We start from the raw sequence: 24,032 nt of genomic DNA on the forward strand, positions 1-24,032 counted from the left end.
TGAAAAATATGATGTGGTCATTATTCAGTATGTGTCATATTGTTTCTCTGATGATGCTGCACTGAGTCATTGCACCTCATCTCAGCAGTTGGGCTCTTGACTTCAAGTCAAAGCTTGAACTTAAAAGGCAACATCATACACAGAAGTAGATGGGCAGTTCAGTATAATGCTGAGAGAGTGCTGCCCCATCAGAGATACCTTCCTTCAGGTGAGATGTTAAACTAAAGACCCAACTCAGGTGGATATGAAAACTTCCATTGCACTACTCAAATAACTCCATTGAAGTTTGAGCAATGTATATTTCTCTCAATGCTATCCCAAAAGCAAATTATGTGATTAGAATGACTGAATCATAGAAGAGGTCCTTTGGTTCTGTACTGCCAAAGCTACATTACACTACAATAATCCCACTTTCCAGCACCAGCTCCATAGCTTTGAATGTAATGACATTTTGTCATCCAAGTAGTTTTTAAAGGCTGTGAGATTACCTACCCCAAGTGAGCTCCCAGGTAGTGCATTCCAGACCCCCACCACACTGTGTTTTGCTCAACTTCTTTCTAAACCGCCTGTCTTTCACCTTAAGGTTACATCCCCATGTTAATGATTCTTTGACTAGGGGGAACAACAGCTTTCTATTCATCCTATCCACGATCCTCATAATCCTATACATTTCTATCAGGTCACCGCTCAGCCTTTTCTGCTCCAAAGAAAAACAACTTGAGCGTATTCAACCTCTCTTCATAGCTAAAGTACTATATCCTAGGCAAAATCCTGGTGAATCTCCTCTAAATCTCCTCTGTGAAATCACATTCTTCTTAAAGCACACAGACTAGAACTGCACACAGATTTCAGCTGTGGACAAACAATGTCCCACACAGCTTCAACATAAACACCCTGCTCTAATAATCTATGCTTTGAAAAATACAGGCAAGTGTCCCATATGTCATCTTAACTAACCTGCCGTGCCACACTTAGGAACTTGTGGACAAACACTACGAGATCGCTCTGTTCCTCTGAGCTTCCTAGTGTTCTGCCGTTCATTGAGTACTCCCTTGTCTTGTTTCTTCTTCTTCTTCCAATGTTCATCAGTTCACACTTTCCAGGGTTAAATTTCATCTGCCACTGATCTGCTCATTTGGCTAACCATTTGCATCCTCCTGTAACCTAAGACCTTCTTCCTCACCGTTAACCACCCGGCCTACCTTTGTGTCATCTACAAAGTTATCATCCCCCCCATCCACTCCCACAGTCATCTACTTTGCTTTAGCAGTAAATAATACTGCTAAGCTACTTAGCACAAAGAGATGTATTTCATGACTGATCTAATTTCAGCGAGGAGAAAGTGAGGACTGCAAATGCTGGAGAGTGTGTGCTGTGAGTCAAGTAGTGTGGTGCTGGAAAAGCACAGCAGGTCAGGAGCGGCCAAGGAGCAGGAGAGACTAGCTTATGTTTGAAACATCGACTCCTCGGATGCTGCCTGACTGGCTGTGCTTTTCCAGTTCCACCTTTTTTTGATCTCATTTCAGCCTCAAATCCACTTTCCTGTTAGTTCTCCATAACCCTTCAACCTGTTTCTAATTAAAAACATATTTGTCCAACTCCTCCTTTTAAATTTGAAATAGATAAATTTTTGTCAAAGTTATTAAAGGCCAAAGACAATCAGACCCGATCTCATTGAATGGTGAAACCTGCTCGAGGGGTTGAATGGCCTACTCCTGTTCTTATGTTTCTCGAATCTGCTCATTGCTGGCATCCATCACACTCTGGTGTAGTGAATTGCACAGATTCACAATTCAAACTATTAAATTCTTTAACTGATAAAAAAACCATTAATAGTATTTATTGCTGCTCAATAATATGAAACACAACTGAAGTTAAACGTGGTTTCACTGTGTTCTGAAATTTTAACAAGAAAACAGAGTAGTCACTCTGCGCCACAGAATACAAATGTCATTGGTACTGTGTCCCATCAGGGTGAACTTGACTTTAGTTTCAAGTATGTTTAAGTCTGAAAGTTATTTTTTTAAGTATTTCCACAAAATAGGGTTCTTGAACTGTGTTACTGCAGAAGAGCTGAAGCAAGGGGGGTGATTGCGAAAAGCAATTGATCAGGGTTGAAATACGGTTGAATATTCTGGAGCTTCACTTACTTACCTTTGGAACCACAGAGAAATCCTCCAGAACTTTGCACGGAAGATTAAACAGAAAAGGAAGAACAGAAGACTTGCAAAGATTATATTTTTCTTGTTGAAGGGATAGGCTTGATGAACAATCTTTTCTTGTTCCATGCATTCTTCACACTACAGTGTTTTCACATGTCATCAATACATTATCAAAGTGTGGAATGTTATGTTGTGCATCAACCCTCTGTGAGCAATCTTCAAGTAAATAATACTGCTAAACTACACAGCACGAAGAGGTGTATTTCAGCTAACAGCATTAGAATGGATGGGTTGGAACAAAATATAGGTAATGTAAAATATGACGCAATTAAATCATATGATTAATAAATGCTAATTAATTTTGTTATATTCTATTGTTTATCAACAATTACAAATACTTTGTTTTGTTTGACACACTTACCATAGCAGCTTTCAGTGACCCTCCATCCATATTGGGAAGACTGGATAAAGGACCCTAGCAAACAGAACAAAAAGTAGTCTAGAAATGTGACATAAATTTTCTGGCATTAATTGGAGGTGATAAACTGCCTATATAATTATATACCTGCTCTGGTTTGTGTTGTTGTACACTGTTGTAAATGTAGCTTAATCCTGCTCTGGTTAACACAAACGAAGCTTGTTCATTTATTAAAGTATCTAAATGTGCTTCAATCTGCAGAAAGAAAGAAAGAACTCGTAAACAAACTTTGAATCCCCTCCACATAGTATTAAGAGTAGAGCTTATCAAATGCCAAGATGTGATTCAACTTGTATTCCATGATCATATCAGTTAAATACTTTTCAGATCATGTTATGGGAGCAGTCCAAACATGCCCCAAGCAGTTCCATTCAAAAAGCAGAGAATGTCCTGAATTGAACTATGTAAAGCAAGTACACTCGAGTCCACAGCTGTTTCTAGGTGATTTCTTTTAAAACATACATTCCGTTTCAACTGCAACAAAGTATTTGGACGTTTTATATGAAAAAGACAGGCTCAACACACTTAGCTTTCATTTCAGAAGGAATAAAATTAGTACACATACCACCAGTTAGGAACTATTTTAGCATGTATCAGCTATGAGCCAATAGGAAGCACCTTCAACTGAGTCAGAAGATTATTGGTTCAAGTTTCAGTTAAGCTAAAAAATCAGAACAAACTTGCCAGTGAGGGAGTGCTTCACTGTTAGAGTTTTTCCAATGGAATGTGAAACAGGGGTCCTGTATACACTCTCAGTCGGCATAAAAGATCTCATGCCATCAATTTAACTGGGAGCTATCTCCATTGTCCTGGCCAATGTTTATCACATAACAGAATCAGTATCATAGTGCTGTTTTTAAGAGCTTTGCAGAGTGCAAGCTGGCTACCATTTTGTACATTGCAACTGTAAGAATACTTCAAACATACTTCATTGGTTGGAAAGCACCTTGTGGTTGTGAAACAGTGCTAGATAAATTCATGTCTGGAACCAACAAGGGAATAGGTGATTTTAAACAGAGTAACAGGATTTAGGGAGGTCAAACAATAAAAAGGAACACACAATAAATGACAGAGGGGTAGATGAAGTGAGATATCTTGGTGTGCAAGTACACAGATCCCTAAAGGTATCAGTACAGATACATAAGTTTGTAAAGAAGACACATGGAATGGTCTCCTTCATTGGCAAAGGCATAAAATGCAAAGTTAAAAATCACACAACACCAGGTTATAGTCCAACAGGTTTAATTGGAAGCACACTAGCTTTCGGAGCGACGTTCCTTCATCAGGTGATTGTGGAGGGCTCGATCGTAACTCAGAATTTATAGCAAAAATTTGCAGTGTGATGTAACTGTAATTATACATTGAAAAATTGATTGTCTGTTAAGCCTTTCATCTGTTAGAATACAGTGATAGTTTCACTTCTTTCATGTGTAAATCACAAAACCCTTTTTTTTTGAAGTTGCATTCTCGGATTGGCTGTTAACAATGGTGATAGCTAGACAATATGTTGAAGGTGTTGGCCCCCTGTGTTCTCTGTCTATGACCTGATGTTTAGATTGATTCTAATCTAATAAGTGAGATAACAGAGTTTTACATAAATTCATGCAGTTTTTGAGCTCACAGTTCTACATGAATGTATGCAGTTTTTGAGCAAAGTGCAATGTAACTCTGCAAGTACAAATTCACCCCACAAAATATATGTTTGCATGTGGGTCTTTGTCTGTCTCTATGTGTGTGTCTGTCTGGGATGGGGGTTGTGAGTGTGAGAAAGTGTGTGTGTGTGTGTGTGCACAGAGTGTCTTAAGTCTGTGAGGGGGTGCATGTGTGGGAGTGTGTGTGTGGGTGTCTGTGTGCACGTCTGTATGTACCTGTGTCTGTGTGTGTGTGTGTGTGTGTGTGTAGTGCAATGGTGATCTGTAATGTGACATGAACCCAAGGTCCCGGTTGAGGCCCTCCCTATGGGTACCGAACTTAGCTATCAGCCTCTGCTCGGCCACTTTCCTCTGCTGCCTGTCCCGAAGTCCACCTTGGAGGATGGTCACCCGAAGGTCCCATCCTCCAAGGTGGGCTTCAGGACAGGCAGCAGAGGAAAATGGCCGAGCAGAGGCTGATAGCTAAGTTCGGTACTCATAGGGAGGGCCTCAACCGGGACCTTGGGTTCATGTCACATTACAGGTGACCACCATTGCACTACACAGACACCCACACACACACTCTCACATACACACAGACACAGGTACATACAGACGTGCACACACACACCCTCACAGACTTAAGACACTCTGCACTCACTACACACACACACACACACACACACACACACACACACTTTCTCACACTCACAACCCCCACCCCAGATAGACACACACACACACACAGACAGACAAAGACCCACATGCACACACATATTTTGTGGGGTGAATTTGTACTTGAAGAGTTACATTGTACTTTGCTCAAAAACTGCATACATTCATGTAGAACTCTGAGCTCAAAAACTGATGCTGTATCATTTCTATGGTTCTATGTAATGAAACAGAATTAATAAATAATCTCAAAGTAAAGACCCTCAGGTACAAGTGCCCATAACATGATATAATTTCACAGTCAGTTTGAGAGTGAGAAATTTGGCCTAAAAGAAGCATAAGGATGAGAATACAGAGCTGCCTCACGTGGACTGGGCAAACTAATTTTAAAAATACACTGCACAAAAACAGAAAGATTCATTAACAAATAAGGGGATATTTCATACTTCTCAACCAAAATATAATCCATGAAGAAAGACTCAATGAGAAGAATGCACCATTTGTGATTAACTAAGCAAGTTAAGGATGGTATCGAATTGAAAGAAAACTATACAATGCTGCAAAGAATAATAGTAAGCCAGAAGATTAAGTACAATATGAAAACAAGTGAAGTTTTTAAAAAGAAAGATGGAGGAACAGCAGTACAAGAGAAAACTAGCAAGAAATATGACAGCAGGCAGAGAACATTTCTTCAGTGTCCAATGAGCATTGGTCCCTTAGAGGGTGAAATTGGGGTATGAACAATGGAACATGGAAATGATAGAGACTTTAAACAAATGTTAAACATCTTGTTTTTATAACAGAAAATGCGAAACATCTCAAAAGCATTTAAAAAAGATGCCATGTAATAGTGTACTGCAGAAAAGCTCATGTGTTGAGTGTTACATATGAACATGGATAGAGGATGAGCTAACTAAAGGAAACAGTTAGGATAATTGGGCATAAAAATAGGAATTGTTGGAGAAACTCAGTAGGTTTGGCAGCACCTGTGGAGAGAAAAACAGGATTAACAATTTGGGTCCAGTGACCCTTCTTCAGAATGCAAAGGGTCACTTCTGAAGAGTGGTCACTTGACCTGGAATGTTAACTCTGTTTTCTTTCCACAAATGCTGCAGACCTGCTGAGGTTTTCCAGCAATTCCTGTTTTTGTTTTGGATTTCTAGCATCTGAACTTCTCTGGTTTTTTTTTGTTTCGGATAAATGGGTTATTCTGAGGTTGGCCAACACTAATTAGTGGAGATTCACAGGATTAAGTACTGGGCATCAATTATTTATAATCTGTATTATTGACTTGAATGAAGGGACAGACGGTATTGTAGCCAAATTTACTGATGATACGAAGGATAGGTGGGAAAACAAGTTTCAAAGATAGACTATAATGTGAGGATGAAAACAGGAAGTGCCAGAGAAAATCAATAGATCTGACAGCATCTGTAGAGAGAAGGAGAAACAAAGTTAGTGTTTTGAGTCCAAAGAGATGTCATGTCAGACTCAAATGTCAATTTTGCTTCTCTCTCCACAAATATTGCTGGACCTACTGAATTTCTCCAGCACATTTCTTTTTTTCAGACCTCTAGCATTCATAGTTCTTTGCTTTTAGTAGGGGATGGGAAACTGTAAGGTTGTCCACTTTTGCAGAATGAACAGAAAAACAGATTATTAAAATGAATAGAGAATGCAGAGTGCTGCAATACAGAGAGATCTGGATGTCCTTGTGCAAGGATCACATTAAGTTAGCATGCAAACACAACAATGATGGCCTTTAATAGAAAACTGGTCGGCAGATAGGAAACAAATAGTTGGAATAAATAGATCTTTTTCCAAGCGGCACGCAGTGACTAGTGGTTCACCCAGGGATCAGTGCTTGTACCCCAGCTATTCACAATATAAATAACTTTGATGATGAAAGTAAATATATTATCTCGAAGTTTGCAGAGATTTGGGTGGGGAGGGTGAAGTGTGAAGAGGATGCAGAGATGCTTCTGTGTGATTTGGACAAGTCGAGTGAGTGGGCAAAGGCATGGCAGGTGAAGTATAATGTGAGTAAATGCGAGGTTACTTACGTTGATAACAAAAACAGGAAGGCAGATTATGAGCTGAATGGCAATAGATTAGGAAAGGGGGAGATATAATGAGGTATCCTTGTATATCACTTACTGAAAGTAAGCATGCAGGTGGTGATGAAGGCAAATGGTACATTAGCTTTCGTAGAGAGAGGATTCAACCGCAGGAGCAGGGAGGTCTTGCTATCACTGTTTAGGACTAGAGTATTGGTCTCCTTTCCTGAAGAAGGATGCCCTGACTTTGGAGACGGCATGACAAAGGTTTACCAGACTGATTCCTTGAAAGGCAGGACTAACATATAAAGGTATAGTGGATGGGTTAGGATTGTATTCACCAAAATTTAGAAGAATGAGGAGGAATCCCATGGAAGCCCATGAAATTGTAACAAGATTAGTCAGGGTGAGCACAGGAAGGATGTTCCTGATTACTCTGGGTAGTCCAGAAGCAGGACTGTAAGGATACACTGTAGGCCATTTAGGCCTGTGGTGAGCAGGAACTGAAAAAACACAGGGGTCTTTCTGATGCCAGATGGGAAGTCAACCAGAAAAATTTCCAAAAGTCAAAATCAACGACAGTTTTGCTCCAAATGTGATGAGGAACCCAACATCACTTTTGAAAAACAAGACAAGTTTCAGTCTGAAATGTATAACCGTATTAGTAGATATCCAGAAGGTACTTAATAAAGCTGGATAAAAGATTGCTTGAAGTAGCTACCTCAAAAAAGTTTTAAAAAGAATTCGCTCATGGAACATAGGCGCCGCTAGCTGTGCCAGCATTTATTGCTCATCCCTAGTTGCCCTTGAGAAATTGATGGTGAGTTGCCTTCTTGAAGTGCTGCAGTCCACATACTATGGGTTGACCTACAATGCTGGTCAACAGGGAATTCTGGAATTTTGGCCAAACCTTGGTGATATATTTCCAAGTCAGGATGGTAAGTGGCTTGAAAGGGAACTTGCAGGAAGTGGTGTTCACATATATCTGTACCCCTGTACTTCCAAATGGAAGTGTTGGAGGGCTTAGAAGGTATAGTTTTTTAGTGAATTTCTGCACTGCATCTTGTACAGACTAAACACTGCTGAGTATTGGTGGAGAGACTTTTGGATGTGGTGCCAATCTTAGCTGCTATTTCCTGAATGGTGTCAAGCTTCTTAAATTCTGTTGGAGCTGCACCTATCCAGGCAAGTGGGGAGTATTCTGTCACACTCTTGACTTATGCCTTGTAGATTGTGGACAGGCTTTGGAGAGTCAAGCAATGAGTTACTCACTACAGTATTCTTAGCCTCTGACCTGCTCTAGTAGCCACTCTATTTATATGGCAAGTTTAGCTCAGTTCCTGGTCAATGGTAATTTCCAGGATGTTCATAGGAGGGGCAATGTCATTAACTGTCAAGAGTGGTAGTTAGACAGTCTCTTAGTGGAGATAGTAATTTGTGTGATATGAATGTGACAACCTTTTCTGGCCCGACCCTGAATATTGTCCATGTCTTGCTGCATTAGAACATAGACTAATTCAATATCTGAGAAGGTGCGAATGGTGCTGAACATTGTGTAAGTATAGCGAATATCCTCACTAACTTTATGATGGATGGAAGGTCATTGATGAAGCAGCTGAAGATGGGTGGGCCTAGGACACTACCCTGAGAAGCCCTGCGCAGATATGCTGAATTGAGATGACTGACCTCCAACAACCACTACCATTTTCCTATCTCTGCCAGGTATGACTCTATCCAGCAGAGAGTTTGCCCCGTTCGTATTAATTCCAGTTTTGCTAAGGTCCCTTGATGCCACACTTGGTCAAATGTGGCTTTGATGTCAAGGGCTGTCACTCTCACCTCACTTCTGGAACTGAGCTCTTTTGTCCATTGAACCAAGTCTGTAATTAGGTCAACAGCTGAGTGGAATTAGCTGAACTCAAATTGGCTGTCAGTGAACAGGTTATTGCTGACACCTTCCATCATACTGATAATCAAGAGTAGACTAATGGGCCATTAATTAGCCAGGTAGATTCCAGTGTCATAGCTGTAGTGGAATAGCTCAGCTAGGGGAGCAACAAGCTCTGGAGTACAAGTCTACAGTCCTACTGAAGGACTGTAGTCAGGGTCCATAGCCTTTGCACTACCCAGTGCCTTGATATCACAATGAAAATGTTTCAGCCTTATCTTTTGCACTGGTGACCTGGGCTCTCCCATCATTGAAGATGGGAATGTTTCTGGATACTCTGCCTCAAATGAGTTGTTTAATTACAATTACAAATGGATGTGGCTCAACAGTTAGCTCTATCTACCTTGCTGCTTATGTTGTTTAGCACACAAGCAGTTCTGTTTGGTAGCTTCATCAAAATTGATTCCTTATTTTTAAGTATGGCTGAAGCTACTCCTGGCATGTCTCCCTGCACTCTTCATTAAACCAGGGTTGGTCTCTTGGCTTCACAGTAATGGTAGAGTTGGAGATGTGCTAGCCTATCAGGTTGCAGATTGGATTAAGAGTACAAATTTGTTGCTGTTGATGGCCCAAAGTGCCTTAAGGTTGCCCAGTCTTGAGTTGCTAGATCTGTTCAAAATAATCTCACTTGGCACATCAAACACGATGAGGGTATTCTCAATGTGAAGGTGGGTCTTTGTTTCCACAAAGACTGTGTGGTGGTCACTCTTACCAATACTGTCACGGACAGGTTGATCTGCAGCAGGCAAATTGGTGAATAGTGAGAAGAAGGCAGAAAGCAATGGTGTGAGGAGAAACGTTCTTAAAGAGGTAACAAAGGAAATCCACAGGCAGTTACAGTCATAGAAATGTACAGCACAGAAACAGACCCTTCTGTCCAACTCAACTATGCCAACAGATACCCTAAATTAATCGATTACCATTTGGCCCACATTCTTCTAAACCCTATTCATATACCCATCCAGGTGCCTTTTAAATGTTGTAAGTGTACCAGCCTCTCCTACTTCCTCTGGCAACTCATTCCATAAATGCACCACCCTCTGCGTGAAAACGTGGCCCCGTAGGTTCCTTTGAAATCTTTCCCCTCTCACCCTAAACCTATGACCTCAAGTTGTAGACTCCCCCATCCTGGCAAAAAGACCTTGTGTATTTACCCTATCCATGTCCTATAATATCACCTCTCAGCGTCCGATTCTCCAGGGAAAATACCCTCAGCCTATTCAACCTCTCCTTATTGCTCAAAGCCTTGCAAATCTTTTCTGAAACCTTTCAAGTTTCACAACATCCTTTCTATAGCAAGGAGACCAGAACTGCATACAGTATTCCTAAAGTGATCAAACCAATGTCCTGTACAGCTGCAAAATGATCTTCCAACTCCTACACTCAATGTTTCTGGCATTTAAATGACAAATAACAAACTGAAATATGAAATAAAAGCAGAATATGCATGAAATTCAAATTAGGTTAGCACTAGGAGACGTACCTGAAACTGGAGCATCTCAAGCCGCTTATCAGTAAATTCAAAGAGAGACAAAGTTGTTTTCATCATGTATAGAGAGTTTACCATGTATGTTGCCATGTCAGCAGTGTCAAGGTTACTGGCAGATACAGTGCACAACTGTAATAGTGGGTCCATTATACAGGAAAGTACCTGATGGAAGAAAGTTAAGGACTTTAGTATATTTGGTTCAGTAAACAGCTAACATAAGGCTTTAATGCATGCTCAATTAGTCACTTGGTAGTACAAAACCTGAATAAGAATTTCTGTACCGGTGTGATGTTACGTATATAGGTCATCTGCCCTGAAGAGCAGAGGATTGCAATCATTAGCGCATATCTTTGGCTGTTTGCAATGAGCATGGTATTGACTGTATCCAACCAGCCACACTTGCAAAACTGACCCCACACAGTGTCTAATGTTGACTGGTTTGCGAAGTGGAGTTTTAACTAATTTGGTTATGCATTTCACTGTCTAATTTTTATTCACTTTTTCCTTTCGAAGTTGGTATTACACACAACAGAAGACGTCACCAAGTGTCAGAAAATAATAAACACGAACAGTAAAAAAAATTCTCAACTAGAGAGGGATGAGCATAGTACTTGATTAAAGAGATTTTTTACTTCGTTATATATATAAAGTACAAGGCAAATTGCAGCAATGAAACTTGACTTTTCTGTGGGTTCACCCGTGTACATAAGACCATATGATGTTGGAGTAGAAGCAGGTTATTCAGGCCATTCAGTCTGTTTTGCCATTCACTTCAGTAGTATTTTGACGAAATGCCATAGCATACAAGATCCGTACGTCAACTGCATGGAAAAAGACTTGGAATAGATGGACGACTGATGACTGGATATGATGAACTCAGGGCTTTTTATCTATGTTATAAGAACTCTGACTTTCCGGCTCTATGACTCTCTTGCTACATCTCTCTCTCTATGAGATCACAGCTGATGTGATGATCCACAACTCCACTTTCCTGCCTTTTCTTCATAATCCTTGATTCCTTTACTTCTCAAAAATCTATCTCAGCCTTGAATATTCTTAATGACCCAGCTTCTAAAGCCCTCTGTGACAAAGTATTTCACAGACTTGCTACCCATCTATCTAAAATTGATGGGCCTTTATTCTGAGATTTTGACCTCTGAGTCGAGATGAGGTAACAATCTCTCAGCATCTTCCCTGCCAATCTCCCTAAGAGTTTTGTGTGTTTCAATAAGGTCATCTTTCATTTTTCTAAAATCCAATAATCTCAAGCCCATCAAACTTAACATCTCCTCATAAGATAGTTGCTCCACACTTGAGAGCAACCTAGTGAACCTTCTCTGGACTGCCTACAATCTCAATTTATTGACCCTTGGATAAGGGGACCAACATTTTTCACAGTATCCTAGATGTGATCTAAATTATGGCTTATACAGTTTAGCAAGACATCTCTCTTTTTATACACTATTCCCTTTAAAATAAAGGCTTTCATTCCATTTCTCTTCCCTATTCAGCTATGATCTCATTGGATGGTGAAACAGGCTCAAGCGGCTGAATGATCAAATCCTGCTTCTAAGTTCCTATGTCTACCTAAACCTGTCTGTGAGCTTTATGTGATTTGTGTACAAGGACCTCAAAATCCTTCTCAGTTGCAGCTTTCTGAAGTCTTTCTTACTTTTTGTAAAATCTATTTATGGATGTGAATGTTTATTGATCATCCCTAATTGCCCTTGAGAAAATGATGGTGTTCAGATTGCAGCACTCCATCTGCTCTACGTAGACCCCAACACTATAAGGGATGGAATTCCAGGATTTCTGCCTCTATCCCTTCTTGAGCAAGGACATCACACTGGCAGTTTTCCAATTTACTGAAACATTCCCAGAATCTAGTTGGTTCTAGAATACTTTGACCAATGCCTTCATTACATCTGCAGGAATTTTACTTAAGTCCCTTGGATGAAAGCCACCAGGTCCTGGCCCCTTGTCTACTTTTAGACCCATTAGTTTGTCAAACTGTTAGTCCCATTCCATTCAATCATCCCATTAGGACCTTGTTTATCTGACATCTTTGTCATGTTTATAGGTCCTCCAATGTAAAGATCATTGCAAAATATCACTAAGTTATCTGTCATTTTCCTGCTCTCAGTTATCAATTCCCTATCGCTTCTTCCAATGGTCCCACATTCACCTTAGTTACTCTTTCCTTTTATATACTGGCAGAAGCCCTTGCTACTCATTTTAATGTTTCTAGCCAAATTTACTTTCATAATAAATTTTCTCCCTTTTAATTAGCTTTTTAGTAATCTGTTGCTGGTTCTAAATAAAATCCCAATCCTCTGGCCTATCACTAGTTATCACACTTTGCATACTCTCCTTGATTTTATTCTTAACCAATGTTTATCCTTCTCATCAAGTTGTTCTTTTCAACCAGAATAAATTTTTGTTAAGCATTATGAAATATCTGCTTAAATGACCGTCACTACTCATGTACAGAACCTACCCTTAGGCTATTTTCCTGGAGCACTTTAGACACCTGTGTCTTTAGACCGCTGCAATGGCCATTATTTTGTTGAAGCCACTGGCTTGAGACTTGAGTTGCTCTCCCTCAAACTGCATTTGAAATTCTATCATACTGTGACCATTAGAGGATCCGTAACTACAAGATCTCTATTAATCCTACTTCATTAAACATTACTAGATCTAAAATGGCCTATTCCCAGCTAGGTTGTGCAAAATACTGCTCAAAGAAATAACCCTTGATGCAGAACTTTAGTCTTCCGTATTCCCCTTGCCCTTGTGACTTGTCAAGTCAATATATATATTAAAATCATCCAACTGCAGTGCTCTTTTTCTGCACTTCCATTATTTCCTGATTTAAACATTGTCCGACAGTGAGGCAAGTCTTTGGGGCTTATTAATGACTCTCACCCTTGAGTTCTTTCTATTACTACTCCTCGTTTTCACCCAAACAGATTCTACATCACAATCTATTGTACCTATATCTCAGCACCTTAGCATGGCTCTGATACCTTCTTTTATAAACAAAACTACTCCATCTCCTTTTCCTTTTTGTCTATTTTTCCAGAATGTTGAATATGGAGTTCCTGGTCTTTGTCATCCTTTAATCACATAGTGGATAATATCTTAAGATGCAGCCCATCTGGTCCAGGAGACATATCAGCCTTAGTTGCTTTAGTGAAAAATTAAACCTTAACAAATTTAACACAGCCTTGAATTCAAACCTGCAATCCATTAAGTGTCTATTAGGTTTGTAAACAAGAAATCACATCAAAGGCATACTCTGTTATTCAAGCTTTTGAAAGTGTCAATCATTCTTAGATCAACAAATCAACTGCTTAATTGAATCCAGTCAAGCTTTTGAAACTCAGTCAAGCATTCGTAATAGCTATAACTGCAATAAAAGGTCCAGGCTGCATTTCTGAAAATAATACAACATTTCAAAAATGTTTCCATTTCAAAGCAGAGCTCCTGTCAATCAACTGAAAGGAGTAGTGCAGAAATATTTTCCTACTATCAAAAGCAAGAATTTCTTCAACAGTTATCAGTCAATTTACATCACTACAAAAAACATGTCAGCAGAGGTTAACAGGACATTGCTTTTCACGCTTAATGTATAATCACAATTCATTCATTGAATAAAGCAGCGCAATGCCTGAAAACATTTACACAATGTTGGTCAATGCAAGTCTCAACCTTCATAAAAAACAGGTTTCTATGATGAATTGCAATAAAACAATCTAACAGTGGCATTTGACTATCAAAACATCATACACTTGCTTTTTACAATGTTCCTGAATCTTCAACAGGGTTCTCCTAATAATGACAAATTCTCCAAGGAGGTAAATTTTATTAGAACCTTCAAAACCCACATCAGCACAGGAAAAGAGCATGCTGGAAGAAATGCAATTTTCCTGTAGTCCTCCCAATGGCGACCCTGACCTCATAGGAGGTATGTACATCTTTTGCATCTATGGCATTCCTAATCTACGAAAGGGCCAAATGAAAATAGAACAGGGTCATGAAGGCAGAGGCAAGTTGTCCCTCCCACAAAAACAACCTATGTTAAATGTTCATGACCCAATTCACACATCCATTAAAGTGATGAAAGTTAACACTTCTGGTTACCGTCTGGACTAAAATATGAATGGTGAGACATCATCTTAGTTGTGCATTAACAATATACCCACTTAACACTGTTCATATACAGATAATAAGAAATATTTGTGTACTAATTTAGGATGTATCCATAAATCACACCTAAGAAATAGGTCCATGAAATTCAACAAAGAAATTTTAATCATGCATATCAGTGAAATCAAAACACTTGGTTGTACTACTTTGTACACAATCCATAACTTGGAGAGATAAAATATTTTTAAATAGTGTGCTTTTGACAGTTAGAGAATGATGTGCTGAAAATAATGAAATGATTTTAAAGTATTTAAAACAAAGATTTAGGCAAATAAAAGTGCTGTGCACCTACAAACCATAAACATGAGTATGATATGAACGAGTATGAAAATGGATACACAAAGTATTTCAAGGTCTGTTAGCAAAGCAATCACATTTTTGGCAAGTTTGAATTTACCTGGACAAAATCTGCTTGTCGTGCATCCAATGGAACAACTGAAGAGTCATGACAGGAAAGAACTTCACGCAATAGGGACAAAGTGTGATTCAGGGCAGTGGTAGGTCCAAGGTCTGGAGGAGGAAGCTCAACCTGTGTGAATTGAAATTAAGGCATTACCTTCTTTCTTTGTAGTCATCAAATCAGTCAACTTTAGCACTTTGAATGTAGTTAGATATCCCAAGGCACTTTACAGAGGTGTTACCACACCAAATCACCATGTCAGTCAAAGAGGTTGGAATGCATAAAGTAGGAGAGATAGATACTGAGGTGGCGAGGTTGGTGGACGGAATTCCACAACTTAGAGCTTTGATAGCTGAAGGTACCACTATTAATGGTGGCATGATGACTATTGAGCATGTGCAATAGGCTAGAATTAGGGATACAGAGTTTCATGAAGTTGTAGGTAATGTTCCTTTTACGCTGCGTGGTTCAGTGGCCATACAGAATAGCAGAGTTCATCGCACAGGAATAGAAGTCAAAGAAGTTATACAGAAGGTGGTACATGGCAATGTCAAAAAGGATCACACAGTGCAACAAATGGGAAATTAGAGGGGTAAAGCAATGGAGGGGTGTGAAAACAAGGATCAGAATTTGAAAACTGAGCCACTGCTGGACTGGGAGTCAATGTTGATCAGATAGCAGAACAGAACATGACTGGGATGTGTTTTTTTAACAACTTGCACTCTCAAAATCACAAAAATGTTATGGTGCAGAAGGAAGTCCTTTGACCCATTGTGTCTGCACTTGCTCTTCAAATGATCATTATTACCACTGGGGATTCTTCTGCTCTTCCCCTAATTTTGCACATTATTTCAATTTAAATAATCATCCAAAATCCTCTTGGATGTCTCCATTGAATCTGCCACCCCCACACATTCAGGCAGTGCATTTCAGACCCAAACTACTCACAGTGAAATATTTTTCTCAACCTGCTTTTGCTCCCTTTGCAAATTACTTTTAAATTGTACCCTTGGTCACAAAGTTGCTTCTTGGCCCTTTTTAAGAATGGGAATACTTTCCACTCTATCAAGCTACTTCAAAATTTAGAATATCTCTGTCAAATCTCAACTTTTTTCATTCTAAGGAGAAACGTTTCATCCTTGAAACTATTTTTATAAATCATTTCTTCACTTTCTCCAACGTTTTCAAATCCTTCCTCTAAGGTCATGTCCAGAATTGAAAACAATAGTCTAACCGAGATTCAACAAGTATCTTATGCAAGTTCAACATAACCTCCTTGCTAAAATAAAATAAAAGCAAATTACTGCGGATGCTGGAATCTGAAACCAAAAAAGCAAATGCTGGAAAATCTCAGCAGGTCTGGCAGCATCTGTAAGGAGAGAAAAGAGCTGATGTTTCGCGTCTAACTGACCTTTTGTCAAAGCTTGACAAAGGGTCAGTTAGACTCGAAACATCAGCTCTTTTCTCTCCTTACAGATGCTGCCAGACCTCCTGAGATTTTCCAGCATTTTCTCTTTTGGTTAACCTCCTTGCTGTGGACCCCTTGCCACTACTAATAAAGCCAAAGGTATTATAAAAGGTTTAATAATTGCTCTCTCAACCTGTCCTATTGGATACCAAGATCTATGCATATGTACATCAGGTCCCTCTGCTTTGCAGCCCTTTAGAATTTTACCCCCTATTTTATATTGTCTTTTAATGTTCTTTCTGCCAAAATGCATCACGTCACATTTCTCTCAACTGAATCCCATTTGCCAATTCCACCAACTTGTCTACATTCGTTTTGAGTTCTACATTCATTTTGAGTTCTACATTGTTCTCCTCATCTGCAGAGTTTTGGATGAGTTCAGGTTTAGGGAGGCTACAAGGTAGACTAGTTGACCAGCAGAGTTTTCTCTTAGTGGAATTCAGAATTAACAACTGCATGGCTGAGGATATCAGCAGTGGGGTGGAGACTGACAATGTTATGCAAGTGGAAGTCTGTGGTCTTAGTATAATAAATAAATGGATTTTGTTGAGTGAAATTGCAAAACAATGCAGTCATGATTAGTTTTAACCTTTCACACAAATACAGTACAAAAGAATTAGGAGTGGGAGTAGGCCATCAATCAGGTCATGGCTGATTAGGTTATAGCCCCAACAGCATATTCCTGTCCACCTTGGATAATCTTTCACCTTCTTGTTTATCAAGAATCTATCAACCTCTGCTTTAAAAATATGCAAACTCTCTGCTTCCACTATCTTTGGAGGAAGGTATTCTAAGACTGGGTAATTTTAATAACTCCACAGAGGGCAAAAGGCATACAGCCTGTGGTAGGTCAAATTATGTGCTCATTATATTTCATTAATATTAGTTCAAGGTTGCATTCATGAGGTGCATTGAACTTTAAGATTTTCTCATTTCAGAGTTTAAACAAAGTACAAATGGAAAATGGACATATTCCAAAAAGGACTTCAGAACTTTATGAAAATCCTGATTGAGCATATTACAAGTACAGTTAAGATTAGAGCTGCAGTCTCTGAAGTAACCCTACTAATCTTTCAGCTGCTACATTTACAAAGATGTGTATTTTGGCATTAGCACTGAAAGAATGCAAGAAATGAAGTATAATCCAAAGCCGCACACAGCTAGTTATTTTCCTTTGCCATCAGTTGATTTGTACTGGAAAACGTTCTACTGAAAGTTACTGCAATGATTGATGTTACTTCTACAATTCACCTTATCCATTAATTTACTGGCATGAAGACCCAGGCTATTGAAGAACATTTTCTTGCTGAGAACATGCATTTCTTCAATTGTGGTCAGCAGTGTAGCTGCACAGTTTCCTACAATTCCACTGTTGAAAAGAAAAAGAGTGTCAGAATTGCACATTTTGGTTGAATGTTGTCAATAGGTTCCTGGGTAAATATCCCGCACAAACCTAGAGGATTACTGGCCTATACTCAGACAACTTTACTCAGGGTAAGATGGCAGTAGGAGTACTATAATTGGCACATTGCCACAACTGATGACATTCTTGCAAAGATTAACTACAATATCGCAATACATCAGAAGATTACATATGTGAGCAAAAGGGACTTGTAATATCCCAGATTTAATTCACGACTCTGGTCAATTATTCAGGAATTATAAGAAACCTCAGCAGAAGTGGGTCATATGGTCCCTTAAACTTATTCTGACAGTTAACAGGATCATGGCTGATCTGATCTTGATCTCACCTTTCTGCTATTTTCCATAATCGTCAACTCACCTAAAGTTCAAGAATCTGTCTATTTCAGCCTTGAGTATATTCAATGACTGAACCCCCACAGTTCACGGGCCCATTGAGAGAAGAAACTAAATCTTAAATGAGAGATTCCTTATTCTGAAACTGTGCCCACTAGCTTTGGATAACCTCACAAAGATAAACAACCTCTCCATATCTACCCTGTCAATCCCTTCAGAATCTTGTATGTTTTAGGAAGCACCTCAAATTCTTCTAAACTCCGAGTGTATAGACCCAACCTACTCAACCTATCCTCATAAGACAACTCCTTCGTCCAGGAATCAACCAAGGTTAAATTCTCTCAACTGCTCTGAATGCAAACATATTCCTCCTTAAATAAGGAGACTAAAACAGCACAAAGTACTCTAGATGTGGTTTTACCAGTACCCTGTATAATTGTAGCAAGACTTCCTTACGCTTACATACAAACCCCTAACAATAAACTCCATTTAACTTTCTAATTATTTACTGTACTTTCACGATTACTTTGACTATTGGACTTATTTTTTACATTGCACTCAGTTTGACTGCTTCTTAAACCTGTTTTGAATCACAAGCTCACACACTCATGATGTCAAAAATTAACAATACACTTGTATTCAAACAAGATAGCTTGTTTCAATGCTCACCTGATAGTATGGTGATAAAACTTGAGGAGATTGGAGAGTTTGTATAATAGAACTGCACCAGGTTCTGCTACTATAACCTGTTCGATACGCACCTAAAACAGCACCAGACAAAACACACGGAATTAATATTGCTTCAGGTTTGCTGTAACTGACTTAATGAAATCTATTCTAAACAAGGTGAACCAAGGATTGTTTTCAATTACTTTTTAACTTGAACAAACAGACATGTATAACAAAAACATTAGAAATATATGTGCATCTCACAAAATTTGTTTATATGTTACAATGCAAAATAATGATAGCAGAACTTAATTTAACAGGTATATATTTATTGAAAAAATGAAATAAAATGCAGGAAATGTTGTTATATATTACGAAGTGTTAAGAAGAAATGAACTATAACTGTAAGCAGAGGTGTTGGAGAGGTAGTGCAATGACTGCATTGTGATTGGTACAAGTAAAGCCAAGATAATGCAGTCTCTCTGAAGTAAATTACAGAGAATAAATCTCTGAATGTGAAGAAAGCTTGCCTCAGAGAATAGTTAGCTAGTTCAGGTGGCTGGGGAGTAAGCAGGCTGGTCACGTGTTTTTGTCTGATCCTTGAACATTTCCACATGAAAGGGTTCACTTGTGATTACAAGTACTTGTCTCGATAAGTTTTTTGCATTTTTTTTGTGAAGCACTTTGCTTTAATAAAGAATATTTAGGTATTTTCCGTTTATAGAACTACCTGGACAACTGACATCTAAAGTAATCTTGATGGACCAGGAAAAGTGGAAATAAAAGCCTACTGGTCCACATCTCAGTTGTCACCAATACCTCTTCCACCTCCCATAATATCTTTCCATATCAGGACAAAAGCAGGAATGTTTGGCTTTGACATTTCTTCTCACACAGCAATGCTTCCAACACGTCATCCAACCAAAATGGACATTTAGTTGCACTTCTTTCAAGTTAGTATATTGCTGCTCATGATGTTGTATCCTCGATGCCAAAGAAACTAAACCACAGACTGAGCGATTGCTACGTGGAACACCTCTATTCAGGTTGCATCTAAGCACAAAGTCATCTGGTCATGTTAATTCACCACTTTGCTATCTTCTTGATTTTTCTGATCTTGGTCTCCTGCGGTGTTGCAATGAAGCTCAGGGGACAGCGCTCTAACAAGTCTGGGCACTTTACAACCATGGAGATTCAACACTGTGTTAACAATGATTAGTTGTAACCTCAGCCCTATATTTCATTTCCTTTTCATTTACTGGTATCTTTTGTTGCTCTGGTTGGCAGCTTTCAGGATCCTGCCATTCATACCTCTCTGGACACTATTTATTTTACTTGTCCATTACCTTCCTTTGGCCTTGCACCTTGGGAAATAATACTTTGTGAGAAAGGTCACAGACCTGAAATACTAACTTCATGTTTTCTTGTAAAGATGGTAGGTTTTTCACTTTTCTATATTTTCATTCTGACTGAAATGGAAAGCGGGCTGTTTTAAAAATGGAGGATTGTGAAACTGTATTGCAGCACTTTTTAAAAGAAAGTTACCTGACAGTCTTTGTAAGTGCTGATAAAACTGCCGTGTGTTCAAGCAATGGGGCAAATTTAGTTGCAGACAAACCGGTGCCAAGGGGTGTATGAATTGAGATTCAACTGGAATTATGTTACCTGATTGGTCTAAGGAATGGTAACCCGTTATTAATGACAAAGTCTTTTTGCTTGCCAATGGCTATGTGCTTAGCTTCTAGATTGTTAAACAGCTTGTGGGTGTGAATGATTAGTCAGAAACCATCAAGCCTCCAGAAAGAAAGGAGCTGTCCCTTCTCTACAATAAAAAAAAGGCTCAAGCCCGAAGAAAGCCAGTTTATTTCCTCTCATCACTTGCTGTAAGCCGTGGCTCTTAACAAATAAGTCAAGTAATCCATAAATGTGAATCAGCTCCTTTGGACTTCCTGGAGGCAACTGATAATACATGGAGGATGAAGATTGAGGAACAGCAAATCCAAATAAGCAAAAAAGGATCATCTCAGTGAACTGTCAGGATAGGGACCATTGACCTATCTTCCAAGTCCTTCTCTTGCCCAAAACATATGTTTTGCTGTCTGCCTGTGTTTGCCTGTCTGTATGTAAGGTGGCAGTGGGATGGTGGAGTTAGAGTTGTAGTTCTTGTTTAAATGCAGAAATCTGATTTCTGTTAACCTAGGTTGAAAAACCAGGTAAAATAGGGAGTTTTACATAGCTTTAGAATGTTTTAAATGTCTGTGACAACTCCAGGCTCTTGATTTCCAATTCAGTGAGGCATAACACTCTCCTCAGATGTTACCAGACCTGCCGAGCATTTTCAGCTTTTTCTATTTTTAATATTCAGCTAATGCTTTTCCATCCTCAACAAATCCAAATTAGTTTTCAGTATCTAATTTGGTACATAGAACATAAAAGTGCAATATTTTTGTTTACATTAAGGAATTGCAGTAATGATGCATTCCAGTTTTGGACAACTTTCCCATAATTATTCGCTTGCACAAATATTCTGAGGGTTCTACTAATGAAGACAAACCCAGATGTGCAGTCAGGAGATGCAAAACAATACCTTGCGTCCATTGCATTAAAGGTGGGTAGAGTGCCTAAACAGAACACACCTATTTTTAGCAGTGCCAACAACTTAGAATTCCCAAAGCACTAAATCTGATGTTGAATTAAAAATCTTTACTTACACTATAAAGGTGCTGAACATGACTTTAGTCTTTTGTGGTGCAGTGGTAGTATCCCTACCTTTGAGCCAGGAGACTCAGATTCAAGTTGCACCTTTTGCGTAATAATATCGCTGAACAGGTTTAATAGAAAATAGTTTTTAGTGCGAACTCAAGACATCTGTTTTGGTACTGCATCAGGATTCCCTTTGAGAATAGATGATGACTTTTCTGCACTGTAAACATGTTTTATTCGTGTGATTCTCCACACTGTTCTCCTTTCCTTTACTTGACACTTTATTCCCTTCTTAACAGCAGGTTATCTGCTTTCATACGTTCACAATTAAGAGCCACAAGAAGAAAAATAGGCTGAATGGATTAATCTTCTTGATTTTCTTCTTTTGAATCACCAGAAGCCCAGCTGCACTCAAAAACCTGATGCAAGCAAAATCATGTAAAGTTGTGCCAATCGTTCCTTAGTGCAATATGTTTCGGCAACAATATACTATATAGTCGTCAACATGTGTTTTACTTTCTTGTTAGTAAAGGTTACTTATTTATCTCAAAAAAAGATAACCTTTCTTGGGACAAAGATGAAAACCTAATCTTTCTAACAAACACACTACTGAACTGTGCTGAAAAGGAAAAGAATTAACTAATTTCCTTGCGATTAAAAACTTTACTGTCTCTATGAATTGTTGAATTCCACTGCCATTCAGCAAATTACTCAGAATGCACCATAAAATTTATGGTTCTATATGATCAATTATGATGCACTTTTTTTCTTGAATTTCCTTTACACATAAGATAGTTGTGAATGTTTGGATTAATAATGCCTTTGTTAAATTCTCCTGTAGGCCAGTATTTACTGCTCGTTCCTAGTTGCCCTTGAGATGGCCTCCTTAGCCATCAGAAGGTGTACAAACTATCCTGAAACTAATTAGTTTTGCTCAGTGATTGGAGGGTTAACATTTAATTCTGATTATTTAAAAGTCTGGCCTTCTTGCTGCTTCAGGTTTATTGCATATCAAGACTGGTGGAATTTATCCAGGGAGTTATGCAACTGGTCAAATCACCGTCTATGCTTAATGCTATCATCCGTACTGTTAGTCTCAGGGCTTCTGAGTTAAGGTTGAAGCATTGACCGAATTTCCAGCTCCTCATCACTAATCAAGTGCCTTTAAGCTTTAAGTTTAAAAACTTATAAAAACCATGGCAGAAATATGTTTACTGTGACAACAATAAGCACAATTTAAAAAAACCTGACCAGCAACAATTTAGCACTTTGAGTATCCCCTTCTTGAAACATATTTTCCATTTTTCTCTTGATTTACTGATATATTTTGTAAAAGTGCTTCATTTTTATCTCAGATGACATGGTTAATATAAAGTGACTTGCAACATAAACCTTGTATTCTGTTGATCAGTCTAACAGTGTCTCCCAGAATATTACATTATCTGTTTATCCACTAACCCACAACTTTTATTTTAGCACTCAAGTTTATGGAAAGTAAACTTAAAATAAGTAGGATTTAGATTAAAAACTACTAAATAGTTTCTTTACTGTTATCATTTTCTTGCTTACTCTCCTAAAGGTGTTTACTGCTTAGTAGCATATGATCTCTCAACTTTTTGTAGCTTCTCCAAGCGCCAATTTCTCACTCATGATCCTTGGCACATTATTCATAGCCAGCCAGATGCACATATGTAATGCACGTGTGCGTGCACACCCTTCCGGCAAAGGCACTTGATTAGTGATGAGGAGCTGGAAATTCGGTCAATGCTTCAACCTTAACTCAGAAGCCCTGAGACTAACAGTACGGATGATAGCATTAAGCATAGACGGTGATTTGACCAGTTGCATAACTCCCTGGATAAATTCCACCAGTCTTGATATGCAATAAACCTGAAGCAGCAAGAAGGCCAGACTTTTAAATAAAAATTAAAAACCTCTGCCTCTAGGATTTCATAAACTCTTTGATCTTCAATGCATTCTTAGCTTGAATGTATTAAACCAAAAGACTAATAAATTCTGTCGGTACCTTTAAAGGTCTGCACACTCCTTCAGTGATGTGTCCGACCACCTGCTGAATATTATCTTGCACACCTGTAATAATAAAGAATGTCTTACTTTAAAGTACAGCTTAGCCTAGCTCTGGCAAACCTTTTACTCATACTCAGATCTTCCATGATCTCAGCAAAAAAAACCACAGTTCTGGCAGGGGAACAGCTTACGTCTCTGTAAAATGAAGCTCTATAAAGAAAGTAGCAAAAAAAGGAAGGCAGATTATTATTTGAACGGCTATAAATTGAGGAAAGGGAATACTCAATGAGACCTGGGTGCTCTTCATGTACCAGTTGCTGAAAGTAAGCAGGTAGTGAAGAAGACAAACTGTATATTGGC

General features: G+C 38.8%; 1 protein-coding gene across 1 annotated transcript in view; it reads right to left on the bottom strand.

Moving 5' to 3' along the window:
* The window catches only part of cog6 (component of oligomeric golgi complex 6), a 113,493-nt gene that overhangs the window by 7,022 nt on the left and 82,439 nt on the right, over window positions 1–24,032 (bottom strand). The window contains exons 11-17 of the mRNA XM_072577159.1: window positions 23,671–23,735; window positions 18,942–19,033; window positions 17,766–17,883; window positions 15,044–15,175; window positions 10,432–10,599; window positions 2,728–2,835; window positions 2,584–2,637 (exon numbers count right to left, since the gene is read on the bottom strand). Coding sequence (XP_072433260.1) covers window positions 2,584–2,637; window positions 2,728–2,835; window positions 10,432–10,599; window positions 15,044–15,175; window positions 17,766–17,883; window positions 18,942–19,033; window positions 23,671–23,735 — 737 coding nt within the window. The remainder of the gene's footprint in view (window positions 1–2,583; window positions 2,638–2,727; window positions 2,836–10,431; window positions 10,600–15,043; window positions 15,176–17,765; window positions 17,884–18,941; window positions 19,034–23,670; window positions 23,736–24,032) is intronic.

This window comes from Chiloscyllium punctatum, chromosome 9, assembly GCF_047496795.1.
Source record: "Chiloscyllium punctatum isolate Juve2018m chromosome 9, sChiPun1.3, whole genome shotgun sequence".
In the NCBI taxonomy this organism is placed as follows: Eukaryota; Metazoa; Chordata; class Chondrichthyes; order Orectolobiformes; family Hemiscylliidae; genus Chiloscyllium; species Chiloscyllium punctatum.